This window comes from Balearica regulorum, chromosome 3 (genome assembly GCF_011004875.1).
Source record: "Balearica regulorum gibbericeps isolate bBalReg1 chromosome 3, bBalReg1.pri, whole genome shotgun sequence".
NCBI lineage: Eukaryota > Metazoa > Chordata > Aves > Gruiformes > Gruidae > Balearica > Balearica regulorum.
The window spans coordinates 8,190,984-8,215,768 of NC_046186.1; the positions used below are offsets into that span (position 1 = coordinate 8,190,984).

At 39.3% G+C, this 24,785-nt stretch overlaps 1 protein-coding gene across 2 annotated transcripts; it reads right to left on the reverse strand.

Moving 5' to 3' along the window:
- Positions 1-1,393: 1,393 nt before the first annotated feature.
- GCFC2 (GC-rich sequence DNA-binding factor 2) lies at positions 1,394-23,736 on the reverse strand. Of its 2 annotated transcripts, none has more exons than XM_075750490.1 (18): positions 23,315-23,736; positions 22,390-22,497; positions 20,925-21,080; positions 20,044-20,262; positions 18,975-19,060; positions 17,376-17,491; positions 15,406-15,592; positions 14,324-14,447; positions 12,562-12,640; positions 11,225-11,337; positions 10,280-10,479; positions 9,203-9,353; positions 8,805-8,926; positions 7,514-7,590; positions 6,686-6,752; positions 3,462-3,608; positions 2,969-3,093; positions 1,394-2,618 (listed from the first exon to the last, which is right to left on the reverse strand). In XM_075750490.1, the coding sequence occupies exons 1-18, from the start codon at positions 23,664-23,666 to the stop codon at positions 2,504-2,506; spliced, it is 2,544 nt and encodes an 847-aa protein (XP_075606605.1). In that variant the 5' UTR covers positions 23,667-23,736; the 3' UTR covers positions 1,394-2,503. The 2 variants fall into 2 exon arrangements, with proteins under 2 accessions (XP_075606605.1, XP_075606604.1); XM_075750489.1 differs by having other exon boundaries at positions 9,203-9,356.
- Between the last annotated feature and the right edge of the window lie 1,049 nt (positions 23,737-24,785).

The window sequence follows — 24,785 nt, forward strand, 5'->3', positions numbered from 1 at the left end:
TCAATACTGGGACAGTGGGTATCCTAAAACTATTTGCATAGTAGAAATGGCACTCATGGGTTCAGAGCTCGTGGTAACTGCCTTCCCATGCTTACACATCATCTGATAGCCTTTATGATGGCATGAGCAGCTGGGTGGATGTCTACTTTTGACACTGTCTCTCATAGGATGCATGAGTTGAATGAGTGGACAGCGAGGTGGGCTGAATGGCAGAGCCCAGAGGGTTGTGATAAGCGGCACAGTCTACTTGAGGCCTGTATCTAGTGGTGTACCCCAAGGGTCAGTGCTTGGTCTGGTCTTATTCAGCATACTCATCAATGACCTGGTGAGGGGACAGTGTACCCTCAGCAAGTTTGTGGAGGATACAAAACTGGGAGGAGCAGCTGATACACTAGAGGGCTGCACTGCCATTCAGCAAGACCTGGACAGACTAGAGAACTGGGCTGAGAGGAACCGTATGAAATTCAACAAGGGCAAGTGTAGGGTCCTGCACCTAGGGAGGAATAACCCCAGGCACCAGTACAGGTAGGGGCTGACCTGCTGGGAAGCAGCCCTGCAGAGAAGGACCTGGGAGTCCTGGTGGACAACAAGCTCTCCATGAGCCAGCAGTGTGCCCTCGTGGCCAAGAAGGCCAGTGGTGTCCTGGGGTGCATTAAGAACAGCGTGGCCAGCAGGTCAAGGGAGGTTATCCTCCCCCTCTACTCTGCCCTCCTGAGGCCACATCTGGAGTTCTGCGTCCAGTTCTGGGCTTCCCAGTTCCAGACAGACAGAGAACTGGAGAGAGTCCAGCGGAGGGCTACAAGGATGACTTGACTTGACACTCACCCTTTAGCTATTTCTAAGTACTGATCAATACTTCACTCTGAGGGTGACCAAGCACTGGGACAGGCTGCCCAGAGAGGCTGTGGAGTCTCCTTCTCTGGAGCTGTTCAAAATTTGCCTGGACACAATCCTGTGCAACCTGCTCTAGGTGATCCTGCTGTAGCGGGGGGGTTGGACTAGATGATCTCCAGAGGTCCCTTCCACCCCCCTACCAGTCTGTGAATCTGTGAGGATTACAAGTGATCTTTCTTCCGGAAAGAAAGATCAAGAGCACTAAATTGTGATAAAACATCTATTACATTTTCATAATAGCACAAAGCTGGTTGCTTCAGGGGAGAGGTTTAGCTGGGATGAGACAAAGGAGAACAAGAGAAGAGCAATGAGATCATCAGCAATCACCACAAGCTTATCAACTACTGCATTTTTGTTGGCATTCTGAGAGGAAAAGCAACATAAATTCAGTATTAGCAGGATTTGCAACTTAATGTAAGACTAATGGTGTCTGGGTTTCTTTCATACTTCTAGTAACATTCTTGTCACATGTTAAACAATTGAACTGTAGGAGTCATTAACAGAGCAAAATATTTTTACTTTATTTTCAAAATTAATTATTTTAAAAGTCATCTTTTTGTCTGTAAGACTGATCAAAGCTATTTACAATTAAAATGTTTTACAAAAATATATTTTTAACTTAAAAAAAATACAAGAAGTCACAGGGATTAAGTCTGCAAGAGTTAAATTCTAGTCCCAGAAGATTCTGGAGAAAGTCAGGAGTAAACATACAAAGTCTGACACTAGAGTTTCTACATAAAGCATCCTTATTAGTCTCTAACAGTATTTATTGCAAAAATACAAAGTTAGAAAACATCAGAAATCTAGTAAGGGTATGATGAAGTAACATTCAGTAGATCTTACTGGGAAGCAAAAGGAAAAGTAAAGTTTCAGTTACTGAGAAGAAAGTAACTCAAGTTGTTCTTGTGCTTCCCCTCAAGATGTCTGTTGTTAAAAGTAAAAACTCCAGCTCTGTGCACACAAGTTCAGTCGGTATCACCCAGGTACAAAACTACACACATCAGGTGCGTATCACTACATTTGCTCTTCCAGACATTCTCTTGTGTAACTTCTTACCTCAATGAGCCCCCGCTGATCATCAATTCATGAGTCAAGCTCCTTACCCCCACACTGACTTCTCTTTTTTTCTGTGTCAAGGTCAAAACCTCTGCAACATTATGAATTCTTTTTAATTAGGGACGGTTTAACAACCCTACCAAAAAAATCACTGCTGACCACAAGTTAGAGGAGCTCAGTATCTCCTGAGTCAGAGAGTGATATTTAGCAACTAATACTGAAAATAGCTTGTAAAGCTGTCTCCTTGCTAGCAGAGATAAACTTTACAGGCACTTTCTATCTTTCCAGGAACTCCTCAAAAAAGGGTAAAGCAATAAAGCATTGTCAGACATTTCAGAATGCCTGAACCACCGCTTTACTTTGACAACTGTAACTTCTAAAAACTCTCCTTAACCTAGGAGTAGATGGCACTAGAAGACATTTGGAAAAAAAACCTCAAGTACTTAACAAGACAGTGATTACCACTACATCTTTGAGTAGGCGGGATCCACTAAACTGCATTAGTGTGAATATCAGGGTTGTTCCAGTAATACAAGTGTTGCTTCAAAAATTCCTATTTCTCAATCATCGATTTAAGGTGTTCAAGTTTGTTCTCTTCAATGAAGTCTTCAACAATATGCAGAGCTTTGACTTTCACCAGCAGGAGAAGAACTTCTTTTGTTTCATTACTATAAATTAAAAAAAATAAGTAAATAAATTTGATACAGCAACACATTTGTGTACAAGACTTAAGTACACTTTATTAATATTAGAGCGTCAGGTATCTCTCCTTGGCTGCTTGTCATCAGGTGACCTTGGTTACACTGATCAGTAACAGTACCCAACATCTAGTGCCTCAGTCACATTAAACTAGAGCTGCCAAAGCGCTCCTTTACATTATCACTCCATCTTTTCTTTTCTATGTGACAAAAATATCCTTGAAAGCGTCAAATATATGAGACTTAAGGTAATTCAAGAAATATTTAACACAAAGTATAGGAGGAAGTACTTGAATCCCAAGGAAAGCCTTTTCCACTACCTGTGGTTGTTCTTGTGTAGCGTACGTGCACACTGCAGCAAGTGTTGGCAGAAGTTCAGTAACTCGGGGAGAGTTGATCCACTTTTAAGATCTCGGAACCATCTTTCTGGGAGGCATGCAACCACCTGTTAACACAAAAAATATTCAGAAAAAGTTTAAAAAGAAAAGTCTTTCAGTGTAACCACATCACTTCTGACAGGGACTTTTCTTTTTGGCAGGTTCAGTCATTATTACTGTGTTTTTTCTTTGAAAGCAAGATTGGTTATCCCTACAAGCAGTTATTCTTAAGAACCTATGGACCAATATTTGCTCTAAAACACTTTTATGCACCAAGGTCTCAAAAAAAATAATTTTTTTAAAAAAATTTAAATGTTAATTATTTTTTTTTTTTAATATTCCATCTTAAGTTGGATCCCTCTTCATGGAAAAAAAAACCAAAACCCAAACCAACTTTTAGCAAACACTTTCTTCCCGTGTACGTGTCATCTTTTACCTTATTACACTTTTCTATATTATCTGGCCCTGGCGGTGTGTTTAAGAGGGTCAGAAGAAGGTAACGATTCAGCAACTTGCTCAGTCCCAAATCACGGACTGTATCTTCTTGCACAATCCCATCCCAAAGAAGAACATTGGAGAGCAGCTGCAGGAATAAAGAAACAGAGAATACGCGTACCTGGTGGCTGGAAGCATGCTAAAGACAAGATTACAAGTTTTATACGAGATAAACATAAAAAGATAATATGATGTCCATCCAATATAAGTACTCGAAACCCAGGACTCACACTCTCCATACTTACTGTTAGCCACTAATAAGCTGCATGTAGTAAATAATCTTATCAAGTAGGATAATTAATGTTATATATGCATATGAACTGTACCCTAATAAGCGTATGTATGACCTCCCAAGGTTAGGAAGAGCATTTTACCGTTGTAATAGGTGAACAATTTGCTCAGGCTCAAGTACAAAAGATGACTACGCTTTATTCTTTTCACAGAAGAGCTAGCAATCAAATCTGAAAGCGTGAAAGAAGGAAAGATTATTTAAGACACGTGGTCTGAGAAATATGGACCAAGAACAAGTGGCATCCAATTCTAGATCAATCTTCAGAGAACACAAGACAGAAATAAAAAAAGTTACTACAGCTGCTCAGGATAAGAGTACACACACTCCCACTTAACATGAGGGAGGTTGGTAGCCACGGTTCATAGCAGCACAAAGATTTTTTTGTAATTTATCTCAGTATTATTAGGGAGTGAGAGTTTTCTTCTGATGCCCCTATCACTATAAATCCTTGTAATTGTAATTTTTAAGTCTGATGTAAGAACATGACTATTTTTTCCCTTAACTCAGAACAGGTTAGTTTTAAGGTAACTGTTAATCTCACAGTATTTTACCCTGACAGACACAACATGCTCTGTCTGCAGTCACCAGTCAAAAAGCACTCAAAGCCCACTGCCTTGGCATATTTCTCTGGAGCAGCTGATGGGACACTTCCATCTAACTGCATGAGCAACTAAAGCATAGATCAAAGAGAAAGGAGCGCTTCCATTGGCCAGCATTAATCAGGGAGGTACACAGCGTAGTAAACAAGAAGCACTTGAGCTACACACCATACCTGCACTAGGCAAGTTAGGCAATAGCAGGTATAAACACTGAACTTCCACCTGTACTTTTGCATTAGAGGAGTTCCTGGCTCACTTCCCACCCAAGCCAACGAGTATTCTTCCACGCAATTTCTGGGCATGGTTTAGAGGCCATTCCTAATAAGCACTGTGAAGATGGCAACTGGCAACCCATGTTGAAAGACAAGGTTTAACAGCATGATGAAGACGGGGTTTAATAGCTGCACAACAGCAGTGGGTCTCAGTGCCAGAGAGCAGTCTCAAGCACAGACGAGTCACACTAGTCTAAGTATTAAGTAGATCCCGAGTTTAACACAGATGAGTTGCAGTACTATTTACGCTGAGGTGACTGAATTCGTGCCTCTACTCCAGGAAAAAAAAAGTTATCTGACAACTATCAACAGATATACACAGCAAGAACACTGTAAACCACTCTCCATTATCACCCCTTCAAAGATGACTGCTGTGACAGTGAAGATTGAAGTTTTCTCCTTTTAGCTTTTGATTTCTATCTGCAGGGCAAAGGTCCCAGGTCTGACTTCCAGGAAAACACAACACACAGTCCTAGAAGGTGGGACCACAATCCCAAGTCTGCCTTGGTTTTTGCTAGGTGTCCTGATCTCCAAGTATTAAGCTCCATCTTGCTTTCTCTTCATCTGTCCACGACAGATTCCTGCGCAGCAGGAGCAGAGGTAGCAAGTCTTTTGGCAGAGACCTCAACTTTACAACAGAAGCCTCCTCAACTTTACAACAGAAAGGAAGCTCTGCATCACAACAACGGGAAGTCTGTGCAGGGCTAGGCATCACGAATAGCAGGGGAACTGGAGTATTGTCTCAGATTTTAATGGGGTTTTACACATCTAAATCTCATCTTTGGTAGGAGTCCAAATCTACTCCTAGAGGAAGCATATCTTAAGTAGGAAGTGAAGCACAGGCATTCAGAAATTCCCAACTCAGCACCCCAAAAGTAAAACTATAGTGATGTGCTCATATGAATATGCAGTGATGATACTCTACAATAAGAGTTAACATAACTAACACCATTTTATAAGACAAATGGCTATTTTCTGTGACCAAGCTGGTCACATGTTAGCCCCCTTTCCTCTCATTATCAGGCCATGAAGGTCCTGTGCACCAAACAGATTTCTTCCCCTCCCTGTCAGCCTCAAAATTCCTGGGTGCCAGGCTGACTACTGCCTTCTTCAACAGCCTCGAAGGCCCTAGGCACCAGCCAGCTGGAGGTGATGACCTCCATCACAGAACAGGCACATGTAACAGCACACAGAACACCATCTAAAATCGGGCAGTTACAAGTCCTAAGGGGAACTGGCACCAGAACTGCTGCTGGACAGTGAGATCCACAAGCACCTGTGTGGCCAGGGACACCTCCACCATCCTGTTTCTTTTGAGGACCAAGTGACTTGCATTTTTACATGTTTTGAGTCTAGATTATGACTTTTATTATTGATACTGCAAGCAAAATACTAAGATTTGACTCAATCTGCAGAGGGTCCAGGTGTAGGAACCGTAAGCTAAGCTGTCCTATAAATTCTGTGCTATGCTACTTACAGCATTGTGCTACACCAATTCCAATTATAGAATTCCTGTGCTACTCTGATCATAAAATGCTATGCTGATCATAAAATTCTGTTAAAAAAAAATAAAGCTTTAATTGTACCTACAACTTAATGCCATCATCATTCTGCCCAGGATCCCCAAATGAACCTGTCTGTCCCCATAGTGTCAGGTGACAGTCTGTCAGCAGAGCAGCAATGACTAATTACTACGGTGTAAGGCCAACGGGCCTGGCTGACCCACTCAGGAAAATGAACCAGCAGGAACAGATGGTCAGTCTCTTGCAGAAGACTTACTAGTTGGGTAAACAGAAATAAAGTGTTCATTTGTAGTTCATTCTTAAATAATCACATGCAGGTTGCACAGAGAACACATCCTTCACTGAGAAAAACAGTTATCCATCCTAATAAAAAAATGTATTAAACTCCCAAGAATCAGAGTTGCCTGAAGATATATTTCACAAAAATATATTTTCACTGAAATGAATTTCAAAGAAAAACACAGGTACATTTTCTCTACCTTAACAGCTGACCAAAACCGTCTGTCTTGAAATTTTGAACACAGTGATGATTTGTCTTCCACAGAGCTAGTCATGAAAAAAAGAAAGAAGGTAAAATAAGGATTATTTTTTGTTTGCTTTCAAAAGATAAACAGACAATTGATCTCTTAGATCCTGATGAATGTTAATTCTGGCATTCTTTCAGCAGTGACAGCCACAGCCAGAATAAAGATGTAGGGAAACAGCTGTCAATCTGAACCCATTATAATACAACTACTATGAAATAATTGCCAATAAAATTACCAACTGGAAACACTTTTGTGTTTCCACACAATACATTTCATGGATTCAGATCAAAACAGCATTGCTTAGAACTAAACATACTACACCAGCTTCAGCAAAGCTTCTCTCCTACCTGTACCCTAACCCTAGACCTCCCAGGCTCCCACTCATTCCCATCCTTGACATAGTGTCCAGTAGTAAGCATCAATATAAACTATTTTAGGAATGACAGGAGGAATCGGGGACACATGCACATGACACCAGATCACCTAGACACGGGCCCTCAGATACAGGTTGCTAGGCTAAAACCAGGCTGTGGATCTCATATAGTGGAAAACTTTTGGTTACAGGAGCAAAAAAGCATTAAGCCAGTGGAGTTACTCTTATTGGAAAGAGTTTATGAACAGGAATAAAACTTCATAACCTTTCCTATAATAAAACAGTAGAAGGCATGTTTATCCCATTACCTGTTAACGGATGTCTACAATATTTCTTCTACATCTGTGCAGGAGAAGGGTAGAGGAATTTAAAAAAAAAAAAAAAATTGAGTCCCAGAGTCAGCTTACCTTTTAGGATACAGAGGAATAAACACATCTTCCTCTACAGATTTCTTCATTCTTAGGACAACCATATTTATCAAATCCTATTAAAAAAGAAATTATTAATGTGTCCTCACAAGAAAGACTTCATTTTCCATTTCTAACAACTTCAATGGTTATTTTGTTCATCTAGAAGTGTAATATGCCAATTAGAGCTAAGTACAGTTGTCACTTTTATATAATACACATTGAGCTCATTAACACATTGAAAAGAGGAGACGAGTTGCAGCTGTAGTTATCTATAGGGTTAACCTAGAGGATTTTTTTTTAAGATTAAGTTATTTCCCTAAGTGAGGCCTCTTTTTGCAGGTTAATTTGCAAGGCAGGAAAACTATAGATTAACAACAAAATAAGTTATGCACATAGGACCTCCAGAGAATTTCACAGCTTTTTATGTTATAAAAACCCCACAAACCACCACCATAGATAGGATAGTAGGGTTTTTTAGGTGCCATCAATTGTCACCTTTTTTTTTTTTTTTAAGTCTTTTTATTTAAAGTTCTGGTTAATCTTACTTTCTGTACAAATGGTATCTTGGCTAGAGTCAGTTGTACCACTTCAAGTCATGGTTTCAAATCAGCAACCTTTGGAAGGCTCAGTTGGAGGACATAAACATTTTCTTAAAAATATTTCTTTTGATACTCAGGGCCTAAACATCCACCCATTTCACCAGTTTTATACCAGATAAACCTCCAGATTTACATCAGAATAAAACTGCAATCAGGCTGAAGGGCATACTGGAGTGACTATGTGTATAAATGTAATTACTGAAAGATTTCAAAGATTACAGAAGCAGTCTTTCTCCTAGCCAATCAATTAACCTTTGGGGATTCTTAAATTTTAAAATTCTAGATTTACTTAAGCTTTTATTTATAAAGGAGTTGACCACTGGAGCATTACTAGCATTTAAAGTTCAAATTTTGAAAGATGTAAATGCAAATCTAAATTCTAACCATTGTTACTGCAATGAGGCAAGATTAGATCTGTGATGAGATTCTTGATAGGTACAAATAGAATTTTTCTAGGAACGGGAGCTAATTTCTGCCTCAAGAGTGTCCCATCTGCCATCATCTTCAATAACGAGAGCAGAGAGCTGGACGTTTAACTGTTAAGTTTTCTTAATATAAAGTGACAAAACAAACAAGTAGTCATAAACAAACAACTTCAGGACAACATTCTAAGCACCCACAGGAGCATGCGCGGAAGGCTCACACAGTGGATGAGGTTCTCCCTTTCCCAATACCACAGGGGCTTTTACCTCTTTTGCTCGACTGCATTCATTTTTGGAAAGGACTTGTTTTTCAGAGATGTTATTGCAAAGTTGTATAAGGTTCTTTGTCTGTGAGGTAGATAAAGGATCCCACACATTCTTTACAAATGCTAAAAAAATATATATATATAAAATTAATTTATTTCATTCATGATACAAAAGAGGTTATCTGCTCTAGTTTCAAGGCATTACAACACAGCAGAACTAAACATACAAAAAGCTCTCACAATAATCTTACACAGAAACTTAGTCTCACTCTGTGGAACTATATAATCATTACATCTTGGAGCACAATTATATAACTAACATTATTTGACAGCTACCGCTTTTATTTAAGGTGTGATTACCTAGCTGCAGTGAACATTTTCAAGACAATCTTACTATACCTGTGATTTTTGGAAGAATAGTTTTTTCAATCACCCTAGGCAAAACTTCTTGATCAGGATTGTCATCCTTTTTTGGTTCAGATACATTTTTGGCATCACTGAATTCTTCTATAGCTCTGAACCAGGGCATCTCTTCCAATTCTGTAAAATTCTGCTGAAAAATCATTCTTATTAGTTGTTCAGCTGATCAGGACTGAGAAAAACTCCATGCAAAAATACATCCAATGATACCACAAAGATTCTCACTTAATTTCAGATCTCCCCCTCTCATCACAGAACAGACTGAAACAACCAATCAGGAAAACTAGATTTAAATCTAGAACGTAAAGGGTGGGATTGTCAAAGTGTCTTCAAAGAACTCAGGAGAATTCTTTTTACAGGGAGTGTTGCAAAAGGGGCTGGAAGTAAGGAGAAAGTTAAGAAGATTCCAACCACATGCTTCAAATTTCTGAGACCAAGACAGTATCTTTCCATTGATTTCTAATGCACTGTACTATGCACAGAAATAACTACATCTCATTTTTCATATTAATACAGACTAAAATGATTCATATAGAAAGAGTGACTTGACAAGAAGAAATGAATCATAGAATGGTTTGGGCTGGAAGGGACCTCAAAGCCCATCTAGTTCCAACCCCCCTGCCATTGGCAGGGACACCCTCCACTAGACCAGGTTGCCCAAAGCCCCATCCAACCTGGCCTTGAACACTGCCAGGGATGGGGCATCCACAGCGTCTCTGGGCATGGACCTCCTCCGAGTTAACATACTTATCCTGGGTTCTGGAACATCCCTACAACCCACATAACAGTTCCCACGCAGAACACATCTTCCCTGCAAACGGTGTGCCTCTGCTCAGGCATACTTTGGGCTGCCAGAAATACTCACATGTATCACTAACTGACAAAGACGAATAGGGCAGAAAAGGCATGTTTACAAAGACATCCAGAAACATAACAGGCTTTACTGACTACAGCCAACTGCTTCAGTAATGCCCAGAAGCACAGGGATCACCAGTATATTAACACACAAACACACATACAATTTTTGAAGAAAACAAAGTCAGCTGATGCACCTACCTCAAGAGGATTCCAATTTATTAACTGAACCCTGATCAATGGATTTAATAGCTTAGGCAGGCAGAAACCAATATAAGCGTCACAATAAGAATCAGGAAACTTCTCTTTCCATTCCTGGAATTTCAACAGGATTTTTCTGATGTCACAAAAATCTGCATGTACATCTTCCAAGATTTTCCTACTATCCTCTAAAACGTTATCTACAGATAATATTCATTGGGAATAAAAAGAAACAATCACAGAACTTATTGAAGCATAAGCTGAAGGAGTTTAGGCGTCTATAAGACATAAGAAATAGCTGTATGATAATTGCACTTGTCATTTGTCTTTGGCACACCTGATACTGAAACTAGTTTTAAAACCAGCTCCCTGGAAAACCCAGTTTCAGAAAAAAATACTGTCATCAGACCAAAAAAAGGTGACTTCCTTCATGATCTATCCCACAGATTTATACAACCACTATGTTTCAAACTTTTATTCCACAGTGATAAAACTTCAGACATGAAAACCCTTCTGCTGTTATCTGGAGAAAAAGTATTATGCCTTTCCCTGCTCCTCTTAATCTATTCATTTAAGATAAATTAAAACATTAATCTTTAAATCACCCTATCTTCAGAAAACAAATTGATTATACAAAACATGTTGTATTGCATTGCACTAGAATACTGTCAGATCAGCTTTGGCATAATCTAGGAGAGCTTACTTCCAGTTGAAACAGTAATGTGTAATGCCACCACACAGTAATTCATACCAAAAGAAATCCACAACCATACATCTGTTCCTCCCAAGTCATTAGTCAGAACTGACTGGATGCATTTCTTTTCTATAGTGTGTAACTAAGAATATGCATTTCAAACGAAGTATCTCTTTCACCTTTCCTAAAAAATGAAAAAAATCATTGAAAAGTATCAGAAAGATTTTGATCACAGTAAGACTGTCACCAACCTTTGCTCTTCTGGAACTCAGTCACCTCTGCTGGAGTCAACTCATCATCACTCGACATGCCTTCACGGTGATCTGCTTCTCCTGAACACTCTCTCACTTGCCGTCTGCAAGTCCTGTATTTTGTAATTAACTCAGATGAGTTATCCTCCCCTCGTATGCAGAAGGAAGCTTAATGAAAAATAACCTGACTTCAAAAAATGTACTAAAAGCAAGCTGTGAAAGCAACAGCCTAGGGAAACGCAATCAGGGACCAACAGTAATTGTGTGAGCATAAGGACACAGAAACTGCAGAAGAAGGGGCTTTGAGAACTGACATAAACATCTCTGATCTCCCCCATGAACCATGTAATAACCTTCACTTCACCTCATTCCCGCTGATGAGGCTAATAACTCATCCCACCCAGAACACTACACATCTAACATGGTACTGGACACTATCCCTGACAGTTTTAGTGTACAGGAAACTACTGAGCTCTCAGTCTGACATCTCAATTCTGGATCACTTGTGCAACAACCCACATAAAAATTGTGACAGCACCCAAGTACCAGTTGGGCTCAAAAAAACTATTGCCAGGACACTAAGAATCCTAACAGGTGGTAAAATCACTATCAAATCACTATCTTGCATCTCTGCCACAGGAAAATGATACATGATATGAAAATGATATGTATAAATAATTTCACAGTTATTTACATCAACTAGCATAAAGATTGACTGCTTCAAGTGGAATTTTTTATTGTATCATTTTTCATCCATTAAAACATTGAAGTTCTTGCCACTTCAAAGTACAGTTATGAGTGGAGGCACCAATGCAACTGAAAAACTTTCAAAGTTCCCAATAACTTGGGGGGGGGGAGTGCAAAATACATAGCAGTCTCTGAACACTGTAATATCCAAAATGTAGTATCTGCCTACTATAGCAGGGGAGGAGCTAGCTAGATATTGCTTTGCTTCACTTGTCGCCACCACCTCCCCAGCAGCAACAATACTGCCTGACATTTTTTTGCTACCTATACAAAATACAAAAATGTATTTCTGTATAACATCATAATTTTATTTATTACAACAGGACAGAAAAAACTTCTGTCATATAGTTTTGTAAATAGCCTCATTTAAGACTTGTTAATTTAAAATAACAAGATCTATTAGCATTCAGATTCAAATCAACATGAAGAGAATGTCATTAACAAATAGATAGTTTCAAAAAGCAAATACCTATTTTGTATATGATCTCACTTAGGAAGCCTACAGGTTTAAATTCATCACTGCAAACATAAATGTACTGCACACTGGCTTTCTGTTATCAGAGCTAAGTGTACATATACATAATACCTACCTTCGGTGTTCACACATTTCCAGAAGCTGTGTCTTCTCACCACCTTCCAATCCACCATTACTTGGTTTGTCATTCCCACCTATGAGAAGACAGAAACAGAAACTTAAAAGTAATTTTATTTTTTGCTATTTTCTCAATAAGGAAACACTGATTCTCCTTCTGTTGTTCTTCATTTGGAAGACAGCCAAAGAAAAATCAAACCTCTGAATCAAAACTCTAACAGTCTCCAGAATCATGCACAGTAAATATTACTTGTTAACTGCATAGAGTTAGATGTGGTTATTCTCTTGTAGCAGTTGATGAAAAGGTGAGTTTGATGACACTCCAGTCAACGCTCACTGCTTCCCAATCCTGGAAAAGGAAGTTACTATCTTCCACAACAGGTTCTTATGAAAGTATGAAAGGCAAGTGTAGGGATGTCAAAAATGAAACCATGTAATAAATGAGAATAACTGTCGAGGTTTGGTTCCAACACTGTAACGGAACTTAAATCCCTGATTTACTCTATTCAAAATCATTGCGTTTAGATTTCCAGACTAGTCAGGTCCCCACTGTCTCCTGCTCCCTGAGTGGTCACTGACTGCGTGCCCACAGTTACCCCTACTCTGATTCTTGAATCCAAGACAAAAGTAGAAACTAGAAGCATTTTCTAGTTGGCCCATTCATTTGTATTGCTATTAGCTGGCTGATACACGCACAATATGCCAAAAAGAAAAGTATACTACCACTGAAGTATTATCATAGAAGAAAAAACAGCCTTTGCACTATATTAAATACAACTAGGAAAATAAAAAGTGATTAAAAATGCTGTTAAGTATCTAAGTACAGTCTCATTTGTAATGAGCCGTAAAGAAGTAAAATCATTTTAATGGCAATTATTACATCATTACCCTTCCTAACACCTGCTGTGAGTCTACTACATCATTTGACAAAAATCATACAGGCTGCTAGCTCTCTCTGATCAGCAGTTTATGCTGTGTAGTGAGAAGACTGAACCCGTTTGATTAACAGTGACCAGAAACTGGTGCATCTGGCCTCCATCTGTACCCGGCAGCTCCAAGCATATTGTTCCTAGTTTTGCCTATACAGTTTTAACGGGTTTGGATTTGGAGGTTTGGGTTGGTTTTCCTAAACAGCAGCAGCCAAAGATTCACACAGCATATAAACAATACACCAGTGTGGAAAGAAAATACAAGGTAAGAAAATTGTAATTATTTTTCCCCACAGTAACTTAAAAGCCACAGTTTTGTTTTAGATAAAACCCTTTCTTTCTTCATGCCCTTGCCTTCACCTGTCACCTCCTACTTTGAAACCTCCACTCTGAGCACATGCACAGCCTCAAAGACACGCACATGAAAGTGATGTTGCCAGATAAACACACTGCTTTTTCATATATTCACAGAATCCTCCATCAGCAAGCTTTCGCCAACCTCAGACCCACTAGAAAACTGACCATGTTAAAAAACTTACTCTATTTTTCTTTTTAAATACTGATGGGAAAATTGCGGAGTTGAATAACTAAAAATTGACAATGTACTTGGTCACGTTGTGTTCACTATTCAACTAGAGAAAAATAGTATTGCGGGCCTTACTGAGGTAAGGATTTCAATGGAGGTATAGTAGAGCACACCTACTGACTATGAGAAGGGGAAAGGAGATCAAAAGGCAAAAATTTAAAACTTCATTCAAAAGGTAACCATATATTTCTGCTCAAAAAGAGTGAAAGTTTCAATAAGAAAATAACTTCTAACTTCATACTAACTTGTCAGATGCTGAATATAAGTGGATTCATTTTTCAGCTCCTCTTGCCTTCGTTTTAATACCCTCACAGCTCGTTGCTGAAGAAGTAGATGCACAGCCAATTCTAGATCATTAATGCATTTCAGCTGAAATAAACAGTAATCAGGTTTTCAATTAATTAAAATCCAAAAAAAATGAACAAAAAACCAGTTTCCATGGGGTTTCAGTATAGCAGTGAAATTAGAACCAAAAGTATTACAGATTGAAAAGTACATTGCTGGTCATTGGAGTTTTTCAGGCTTTTTTGTAAGACTGAAAAACACAAACTAAACGCCAGTTGCTCATTGCAGGACTACCCAAGACTTCATACAAAAGGTTCAACGGGACACTATTGGTGCATTTAGTTTGCTTTCAGTTTACTTTTGAGCCACTAGCCATTAAAGAAAATTTATTCCTTAACTAATGTTTGTTCTCTTTGAAGTTACGTAAAGAAATTCACAATTGCAATGCAATTAAGTGACATAAGTGAGATTTGACAGCACTACCTATAGAGGATAAAAGCAGTTTACTTTCACTGAGGCCAAACTTTAGGCACCTCCTCCCCTTCTGCCAATCTTAATCTTTTTAAACACACAAGGTTTGCAGTTATTTGCAGCCAATAACTTAGACAAATTCTCATAGAGCTCTGCTAACTCAATCCCGACTTGAGCCTAACATGAGGTTACGTAAACCTGAGAAAAGACATTTTGAGAGATCCCAAAAGTTAAATTAAGTGCCACCTCTCATTCAACTTCAGTGCACTCTGGTTACTAGGCCTGCAGAAAACTCCCTCCAACAACGTTTTGTTTTCATCCAAGAGAATCTGGGTGAGATCACAGCTCACATCAGTATACCAATACTAGCTCGATCATCACTTCAGGTGAAAGCTGATTTGTTTTCCCTTTATTTTGTTTCCTGTTACATTAAAATTTCTGATAGAACTGATCTTTAACCATTTTTTTTTCCTGAGTGCCATCCCTCATTTAAAAAAAAAATCCCCTCATCTTTCATTTACAGAATGCACCTTTATCATTTAAAAAAAATAGAAGAGGGAAATATACATACTTTTTCATTCAAACAGTTTATCAAGTTTTCTACATATGTTTTCATGGCCCTGTAGAATTTGTAATTCAGAGCTGCATCCGTAGACTTCTCTAACTCCTGGACAGTCATCTTTGACTTTTCAATGTCCTCCATATATTTTTCATACTCCCGCTGGTGAGCACGGTGCACATCCTGTAATGATGTTATCCTAAAAAAGAGAAACCCAGACAACTAAAACTATTGCTAAGTTAACAGCTAGCACATTCCAAATCATTTTTTCCATTATAATCACATAAAAAAAATCTTTGCCTATGCTAAAAATAGTACTTGCATTTGACCTAAGCAGCACTGAAAGATTTACCCGTGCCAACATTTGCAGAAGGATGGGGTGTGGACAAGCATCATGCTTTGGAGACTCAAATGTCAGTTCTGCGGTGCTAGTTTTGAGAGCACCACTGACATTTTACCTAGATCTCTCAATTCACCATGCTTCCCAAACCTGTAAAAAGCCAAATTTTGTGATACCACATCAAACGGATTCTACCCAATGTAATCTGGCAAAAACTACAGCTCATGTCAGCATGTCCACACTAGTTTAACATAAATTGCATGGATAGCAGAACCTATCAGCATTCACCATGTACTCACTACTAAATACAAACCAACTGAGGATTCTTGCTTCTACTAGGTGATAAAACCCACAAACCTGTATCTACAGCTGTCACTAACTACTAGATAGGTACCACAGGAACATTTACATATACTATAATCCTGCTTCCTCTTTACCCCTCACATAACCCAAGTGTTTGCCCAGCTTGAGCCAGCCTGTAACTGCACCAAGAAACAGACTGCAACTTACTTCATTTCCTTGAAGCACAGAACACTTTTTAATTAAAATAACTCAACAAAGCTATTGCTCTCCACTGTGCTACAGGTTAAAACAACAAAAAAAACAAACCCAAAACCAAAAACCTATTTCAGCATTTAGTATGTTAAACACATCTATAAAGCTTACATCAAACAGGTTCCTCCTCTCCCCTTCTCGCTATTTTCCAAATAGGTTTCCCACTCTTGATAGTCTTATTTGTTTCTGTATCTAAATTCATACTTCATTTAACTTATTCCTTTCAGGTGATTATGTCAAAGAAAGTATACAATTCCACAGAAATATTTAGTTCAATTTAGTTGCAATTCTTTAAACAAGCAGGTCAATGATGATCTGTACAAAGCAAAGCATATACAGAGAGAACTCAGGGCAAGTCCATAGTGCATATTTATGTTTCAACTGTATAACGTTACTTGTCTAAACTTATCGGAACAGCTGCTTCTTGGTGCTCAGAGAGATGCCAGGGGATGGCTTACCTTAGGATGCCTGACCCCAGCTGTCCTCATCACACACACACACTCTTGGAGGTTCCCACTTCCACCCCAGGACACTTCAGCTGCCCATACAGCAGCTGAACTGCTAAAGAAAAGTCACAGCCTGGCACACGACTAAAGAAAAAAAGTCATCAAGGCAGGTTCTAGTTTGTCTAAACATACTGCAGAGAATTTACTGCTGCTTTAGGAAATACTGAGTTATTTGTAGCAGGTATAAGAGCCACCATAAGAGAGTGAGGATTGCCAGCTCCATCTGCCCTGGTTGAAGTTCTGCTTTCTGGGTAAATGTAACACTGAATCAACACTCCTGTCAAAAACTACTAGCAAGCATAAAAAGCTGCTGCCACTTAAATGAACCTACTCTCTAAAGTTCTAGTTGATAAAGCACTCTTGAAAAGTTCAAATGCTCCTCCACAACAAAACATTGCCAGGTAAAGTTAAAAATTTGTAGTACTCTAGTGGACATCACAAGAGGCATATTACACATGAAATAACCACCCAAAAATTCTCCAACAGTCTGGAAAAAGAATAAGACTTCAAAGCTGTCATCTCTCATTCTGTGACAAAACCTCATACAAGTCAAAAGTTAAGCTCGTAAGAACAGGATTTACCTTTCAGTCAGTCGCTTCTTCACAATTTCCAAGGTTACAGGTGGTAGAGAAACAGAGGGATCAAACTTTGGTTTAGTTGGCTGAGATTTATGCAGCGAAGCATCATCGTAAGTTTCCTACAAGAATTTAAGCATTAATTTTTAATACATCATTTACACAAGTTTTCCCTCTGCAGCTCTATAGATCATCACTCAAATACACAAGGCATATGATATAAAGATACATATTTCAATCATCAAATTAAGTACAGTAAACATTGTACAGAAAAGTACAACATAAAAGCAAAGAAAACAAAGTAAAAAACCCTGCATATATATATTGTATAAAAACATAGTGCATACATATATAAACAGCACAAAGTAATACATCACTTCAGGTACACTTAAGTTGGATGTCTTGGTCTGAAAACATTAATTAGCTTTCAATAATGCATCATGCTTCTACACTGACAGCTGAGAGTTCCCTAGTATCAAGAGTCTAAATATAAAATTTAGAAATAAGCTACAGCCAAGTGGCGATAATATCTGATTTTATTCATATCTTGCTTTTTAAAAAGTATTTGAATACATTTATGATAAATTGTTTGCCATCTATTAGTTATTGAATATTCTATTTTCTCATAGTAAACTTTCTGATTCCCCCTCCTCCAAAAATATGAATGCTACCTTCTGACAAAACCAGTGACCAAAAGACAGATTTTTCACTCTGACAGCTCAGTTTAACTGTAATTATAACTAAAAAAGAATTCCACTGAATTTTAGCTTATAAATTAAGCTAAAACAGTAGAAGTTTGTATCTAAAACAGTAGAAGTTTGTATATTAAAATCTAGCCACAAAACACAATCAGTTGAAACAATCAAGTCTATGACTAAGAAGGTCTGCCACTAAAAATTGCTGCAGTTTCCTGAACAGCAGAAATTAACATTTTCCAGAAATAAGCAGAGTATGAGGACCTAAGAACATCAATCACACAGGACTTCAAATTCAGCAGCAGAAAGAGGACTGGGAGAAAGTTACATTTAACTACCTGCGTTTTAACATGCAAAAATTTCTACTATTGTCTACTCTGACATAAAGAACTGATTATTCAGATTTTCCTAGTCTGATCCAGAGTAGGTGATCCAAGCCAAAAACAAAACTTCCAGGTCATCAGAAGATACACAGTTTATTTTCACCAATTATTTACCAGAAAAAAAAAAAAAAAAAAAAAGAATTCTGCTGAACTGTGAAAAAGAGCTCTCAGATTGCCACCCAACAGAAATTAAGCATAACAAAGATCTCTTGCATGACAGGAAAAAATAAAAAAATAAAAATCAGAGTTCAGAATTTTATTCTCTGCTTTTCAGTCTTCCATCACATATGGGGACCTGCCTCTGAGGCAGACAGCACTAACCTGCTTCTGAACAGCTAGACAGGGATTGCAGATTTTGATTATCATCTTCCCATATTTCTAATCATCTTTTCCCTGAAGAATCAGGGTGTAACTTCCTAAAAACCTCTCTAATAAGAGGGCAGGAAGGAGATGGGACAGTACTCCAAACAAGCTCTCTTGCCTATGAGCAAAAAGCAACTTCCAGTGGCTAGGAAAGCATGTGTCACCTGAGAGACTTTAACGGCTTTCTTTATTTGCTGTTCTTCCCACTTAATTTGTGCTTCATCTTCACTTGATCCATCACCCTCAGACACTGGAAGTTAAAACAATCATTATTAGATGTAATTACATCCTTTATTTTTCCCCTCTCATGTTCTCCTCCCTCTAAAGCAACAATAGTTCTCCCAATGTATCTCCCAAGTGATACACACAAACCAGCAGATTAAAAAAACCTGCAGATGGAGGACTTCCAGACTGAAAGGCAAGGATGGCTTGGAAATGGCTAGTGGGATTTGCAGAATTCAACGCCAATATTAATTTCCCCAACATATTGTTTCTTGGACAACTACTACTGCAGTACAAGGAGCAACACCATCTCCTTTTTATGTCTCAAAGTAAAGTTGTGTATAACACATGTAAATAAGAGTGTAAGAACAGACTATAACACAGCAAATGCTTGAGTGTTCCAAAATGTACACTCTACTATAGATACAAAAATATTTCATTAGCATTAATTGGAATTGCATAATCAGCTTGTAGTTATGAATAACCCTTATTCAAATAAGGCTAACTAGTGCTTCATAAACAAAACTATAAGCAGCTAAAAGAGGATAAAAGCATGGAAAAGCCAGATATGCTTTGCATGCAATAGGTTTCTTTACTTCTGAAGAGCTGTGCTGTTGAGGGGTTGGTTTCTTTTTTTCCCCTTTTTCAAGAACAGTTACAATGTTGATGCAGGGTGAGCACTCAGAAGACCAGACCGGAAGCCTGAGGCAGGATTTAGAGCAACTTTATTCACATTAAATGCTGTGCCTCCTAAAAGGCAATTTTTTTCAGTCAACAAGGCCAAAAATAATTTTTTAAATGTTTCTTAAAGCATCCTGTATCACATTAGCGAGACCTAAACCAGGTTAATGTCCCAAATAAACATCACGTACCAGCTGTGTAGCCCTTTGCCAAGACCCCTGGAGGAACAAAGCCTTATGCTGCACTCACGCTTTACTGGGCAAGTTGCATGTTCTTCCAGACATCAGTAAAATAAAGCCACAACCACTGGGAGAAGTGACACAAACTCACCCATGTGTTCAGTTATCCTCTGTCTAAGAGTTCTCATTTTAGGAACAAAATTGAGATTCTTCATATCAGACTCATCTTCACTCTCTAAGTCACTGCTTTCTCTTCTCCGAGACACCTGATGACTGTTTGAAACATTCAGCGGAAGATAATCAGCCTGTGTCCTGGCCAAGTGACGTTTCCTCCGAGCAGCCTCAATACAAGCTGCACTGGGGATATTACCTGCATTGAAGAGAAAGAAAATCTAAGCAAAAGACTAAAAGCAACACTATCATTCCTAATGTCACCTAATATCAATAATCACCACAGTTCAGGATCACTGTGCAATTCTGAATACAGGGCACAAGATATTTTTCTATTAGACTTACCATGTTGAATATAAGGACATGGCAAAGCACCCTTAAAAAGTAGCTCTCAATCTAAAGACAAAGCTCAGACTTATTTCTTTTAAAGAAATTGCTATTAGCCTGTGCTCCTTCTTCCCATGTCCCTAAAAGATCAGGCTTCCTAAACTTTGTGAATTTACAAAGGAATCCAAAGGTCACAAATCAGCACAAATGAGATTATATTTTAATCTCATGAAGGGACTTGTGCATGGTTAAACAGGAATTTTTTGCTGCCTTTCTTCTGAAACCAATGGTCATCATTTCTGATCCATTTCCAAAATTAACACAGAAATACAACAAACATCCACAAACAAAAACATTGGGGAACCATCACTATTCTTTCAGAAGAAGGGTAGCCCTGATTCAGCACAAACAAGATGCCTACACCTTACATGATTTAAGCTGAATGGGATTCATCTCACCTATCTTGTCATGTACTTCAAAGAAAGAATGTTGTCAAATAACATCCTGTAAAAAAAAAAATTCCAGCAAACTAACCTGGTGATAAATCCTTCCTCCTCTGTAGAGAGCTGGATTCATTTTCAGAGTCTGAGCTGTTGTTGTCCTCACTTAATGAGGAATAACTCTCATCCTCCTCCTCTTCTTCACGAGTGCCTTTGGTGTTGCCAGTTCTAGGCTCTAACTGACAGATTTCTGGTTTAGGTGAAAAAAGTAAGATTCATTGTTTCAGTTGCTGGAATCTGATGTGCCATAACTGGTTACCAGTTACTATTTACACCTTGCTCCAGCAAAGACTGGTCACTTATCCATCTCCATCTATCCTCATAAAAATATGTCAAATCTTCCAACACTCCGTAATTTACAAGCCAGTTCTTGTCTTGAATCAAAACATCTCTGACAGTACTAAACTAATACCCTTCAGAGACACAGAACACATTTACATGCGCAAAGGCAACGATATCAGTTCCCAGGCAGCAACTGATTAACATTCTGATAGCTCATAGCATGTTTGGATTCATCTCCCTTGACTTTACAAACTGTATTTAGAAAGCGGGGTTTGTTTTTTTTGTTTTTTAGCATTAACAATGAAGGAGTCCTTGTTTAAACTATAGAGGTTTATGTATGTCTGTCTTGTCTCTAATTATCTTCCAATTCTTTAAAAACATTGATTTCTCTTCATCTGCCACTACCTCTTCAGTAAATCATCAGAATGTGCCCCCTGTTATAAGAGGAAAAGGTTACTTTCATAAGAAGTTACTAAGAAACTTTACCATCACATCTGAATCACAATCTCAAAGGACATTATTTCTCAATCTAATTAATTTTTATTTAACAGTAGCAATTAGGGTCTATCTTTTAGTTGATAGAGATGTCAAGAGAGGGGAAGAGAACTTTCAGACACATTTCTTTGTAAAAGACACAGACCCCAAATATCCCAGTAAGAAACTTAATATATTTCAATGGGACTAGGAATACTACCAGAACAATCAGGACTATTGATTGCATTCAATTAAAACATTCAAATGCTGTAACAGCCAACTGTTTAATAACACAAAGTTTAAGGTTTACATGAAGTTCTATCAAAGTCCTGCTAAGCTCACATTTTCTCTCAATGCAAATACTCAGATCAAGGTGCAATTCGACAGCAATAAGCACTGGATAGTTGTCCCAGAGTTTGAAAGATATGATATATATCCGAGGTATAAATTTATCATAAGTTTATTAACTCTGATATACTATAGGGGTTCTGCATACCCAGGTCTTCTCAAGAACAGCCTCCAAGTTCTGATACCATTTTACCAAGGTCATACGGAAAATAATTCCAGCAGAAATAGATTAAAATTGAAAATCTGTAGAATACCATTATAAATATAATCTTGGGTTCAATTAACAAGTGAAAGACATGTAACAGCAGTATTTGTACATCACTCTTTACTTAACGATTTTGTAATATATTTTCATATAAGTGTTCCATAAAATATTTAACTGAAAAAAGTCTTACTTTTGCTTTCTTCAATTTCTGTCTGTGTAGGCAGTAGGCTTTCCTTCTTCTGAATTCTAAAGGTTACTTCATTGAAGGATGGCTTTTTAATTTTAAACAATTCTTCACCTATCCAGATAAAACAAAATGATTCTGAGTATCATTAACAAAGAGAGCAGTGTATGTGCACATATATATATACGTATTACATATAAAGTGCACATAATCTCTATGTGTGCACAGCATATTTTTTAAGTTCTGGTTGCATTAAGTCTAACTAGTTCTATGGCTTTATCACTCAAGATCCATCAGCTCTTAACTTAAAACTGTGCAGCTCAGCCTCCTCGGTACACCAACACCGTCCTGTTGAAATGTATTGTTTCTTTGCAGTCTGTATCCATCACCAAGTGACTCCTGTAAGGTGCCCTGACCCGCTTTGTGTCATCAGCCGCAAAAGAAACAGCCCAGAAGAGTCAATTAAACATTTAAATTTCAGTTATTTAAGCTAGCTCATCATTAACTATGCTAGTCCTAGAATCATACATTATCTTCTTGTTTTCTCTGGTTTTCTCCAGCTCCAAGCAGTTTTTAAATGCTCCCACCAAAAAAGCAGATAGACGTGTCATCTTCAAACTACTCTTAAATGCATTTCTCTGAAAAACGCTCAGAGCAGCCCCACCTGTAACATCGCATTCCCATCTGTGGTCACAAGGAGGTATAAAGGCGAGCTGCTGTGCCGCAGGACACAGCCGAGGCAGGACACCCGCCGTGCGCGGGGCGCGGAGGCGCAGCCCGTCCATCCAAGCTCTCAGCCTGCCTGCTCCTCCCCGAGCCCCGGGTGCCTGCTCTCCAAGCCGGCGGGGTGCCAGGGTACCGGCTGCCACCGCGGGGCGGGTGAGGCCCAGCCGGCCCTCCGGAAGGGGGGGAGACGCCGCCGAACCCTTACCTTCCCGCTCCTCCTCGCTACCGAAGCTCAGCAGCACCTTTCCCCCCCGCGCCGGCCCGGCTCCAGCTCCAGCGAGGCGCGGCCCTCGGCCCGTAGCCGCCTTTCCACTCTCCACCCGGCTCCCGGGACTTCCCGCCGGCTCCTCTGAGGGTAGAGGCCCCTCCGATGCGGCGGCCTTGGCCCCCTCGGGGGACTCCCCCTCGTCCTCCTCAGACTCCGCTTCCCGCTCGGAGTCGCAGCCAGGGCCGGGGGCTGGCGGAGAGGCGGCGGTCGGCTCCGGCTCCTCATCGCTGCTGCCGCTGGAAGCCGCACGCCGCCGGCCGCGGAAGTTACGCGGGGGACGCCGGAACATGCCGCCCGGCGAACGGCCGCGGAACCCGCGCGCCCACAGCCTCCCCAGCGCGCATGCGCGACACCCCCCCTTCACCTCCGCCCTGCGCAAACCCCACCCCCCGACACAGATCCGCCTCTCCTCCTCTCGTCCCGCCGGGCCGTGGGCGGGGCAGGGAAATAGATGTCCAATGAGGGCGAGGGGGCGTGTCCCTCTGGTTAAGCCTTGGGGGGGCGGGAGCGGGAGCAGGTGCTGTGAGGGAGTGAGGTGCGGCGGCCTCGGTGAGGGGAGCGCGGGCAGAACCCCGTAGGTGGAAAGTATTTTACGGGTAATTAATTGATCATGGTAATTAATTGATCGTGGATGCGTAAAAGTGAAATTTGCTTGAAGGGCCTGTTTGTGATAGGGGCTGCTATGGTGGGTGCTTCCGCTGCTTGTTGCTAGGTCATCAAAAGCTTATCTGGTTTTGTTATACATATAATTTTTAATAATTTATAAATATTTATAAATAATTATAAAGATTTTCAATAATAACTAATAATATTCATAAGCTATTTTATAATTATATATTATGTAAATTAAGATGTGACTATATAATTACTAATACATCATAAATAAAATAGCTATTTCAGAATTATCAGTAATGTAAACTAATAATAAATATGCTTTACAGTAATACATTATTATAAATATGAAGCTTATTCTGTAACTTGTCAAAAACTGATAGCAGATTTTTATTCCTTTCTCTGGGTTTAGCTCCCTGAAGGAGTCAGGCAGATGCCAGTGCTGGTGTGAGGGCAGGGGAACATATGGCTGGGAACAGAAGGAAGGTGGGATTGTGGCAAGTGATGACTTAAATCATTCTGCATGGTACCAGCCTTTCATTTCTGTGGTGCTGACTTGAGTTATGTGTGATGGGCGGTGTGGAAAGAAAACACATCCAGCTTCCAATGAAACCATGACAGCTATGCAGAGCCAGTCCTTCAAGTAAGGCTTTTGTGTCTCAAAAGAAATATCCCAAAATAGCAGATGTTTGAAATGTTCTTGCTTAAATTGTTCCACCTTTCTGTCCTTCATCTGTAAGATGGAGATGCTAATATTAACTTGCCTCAGGAATCTTGTGAAGAAAAAGCTACATTT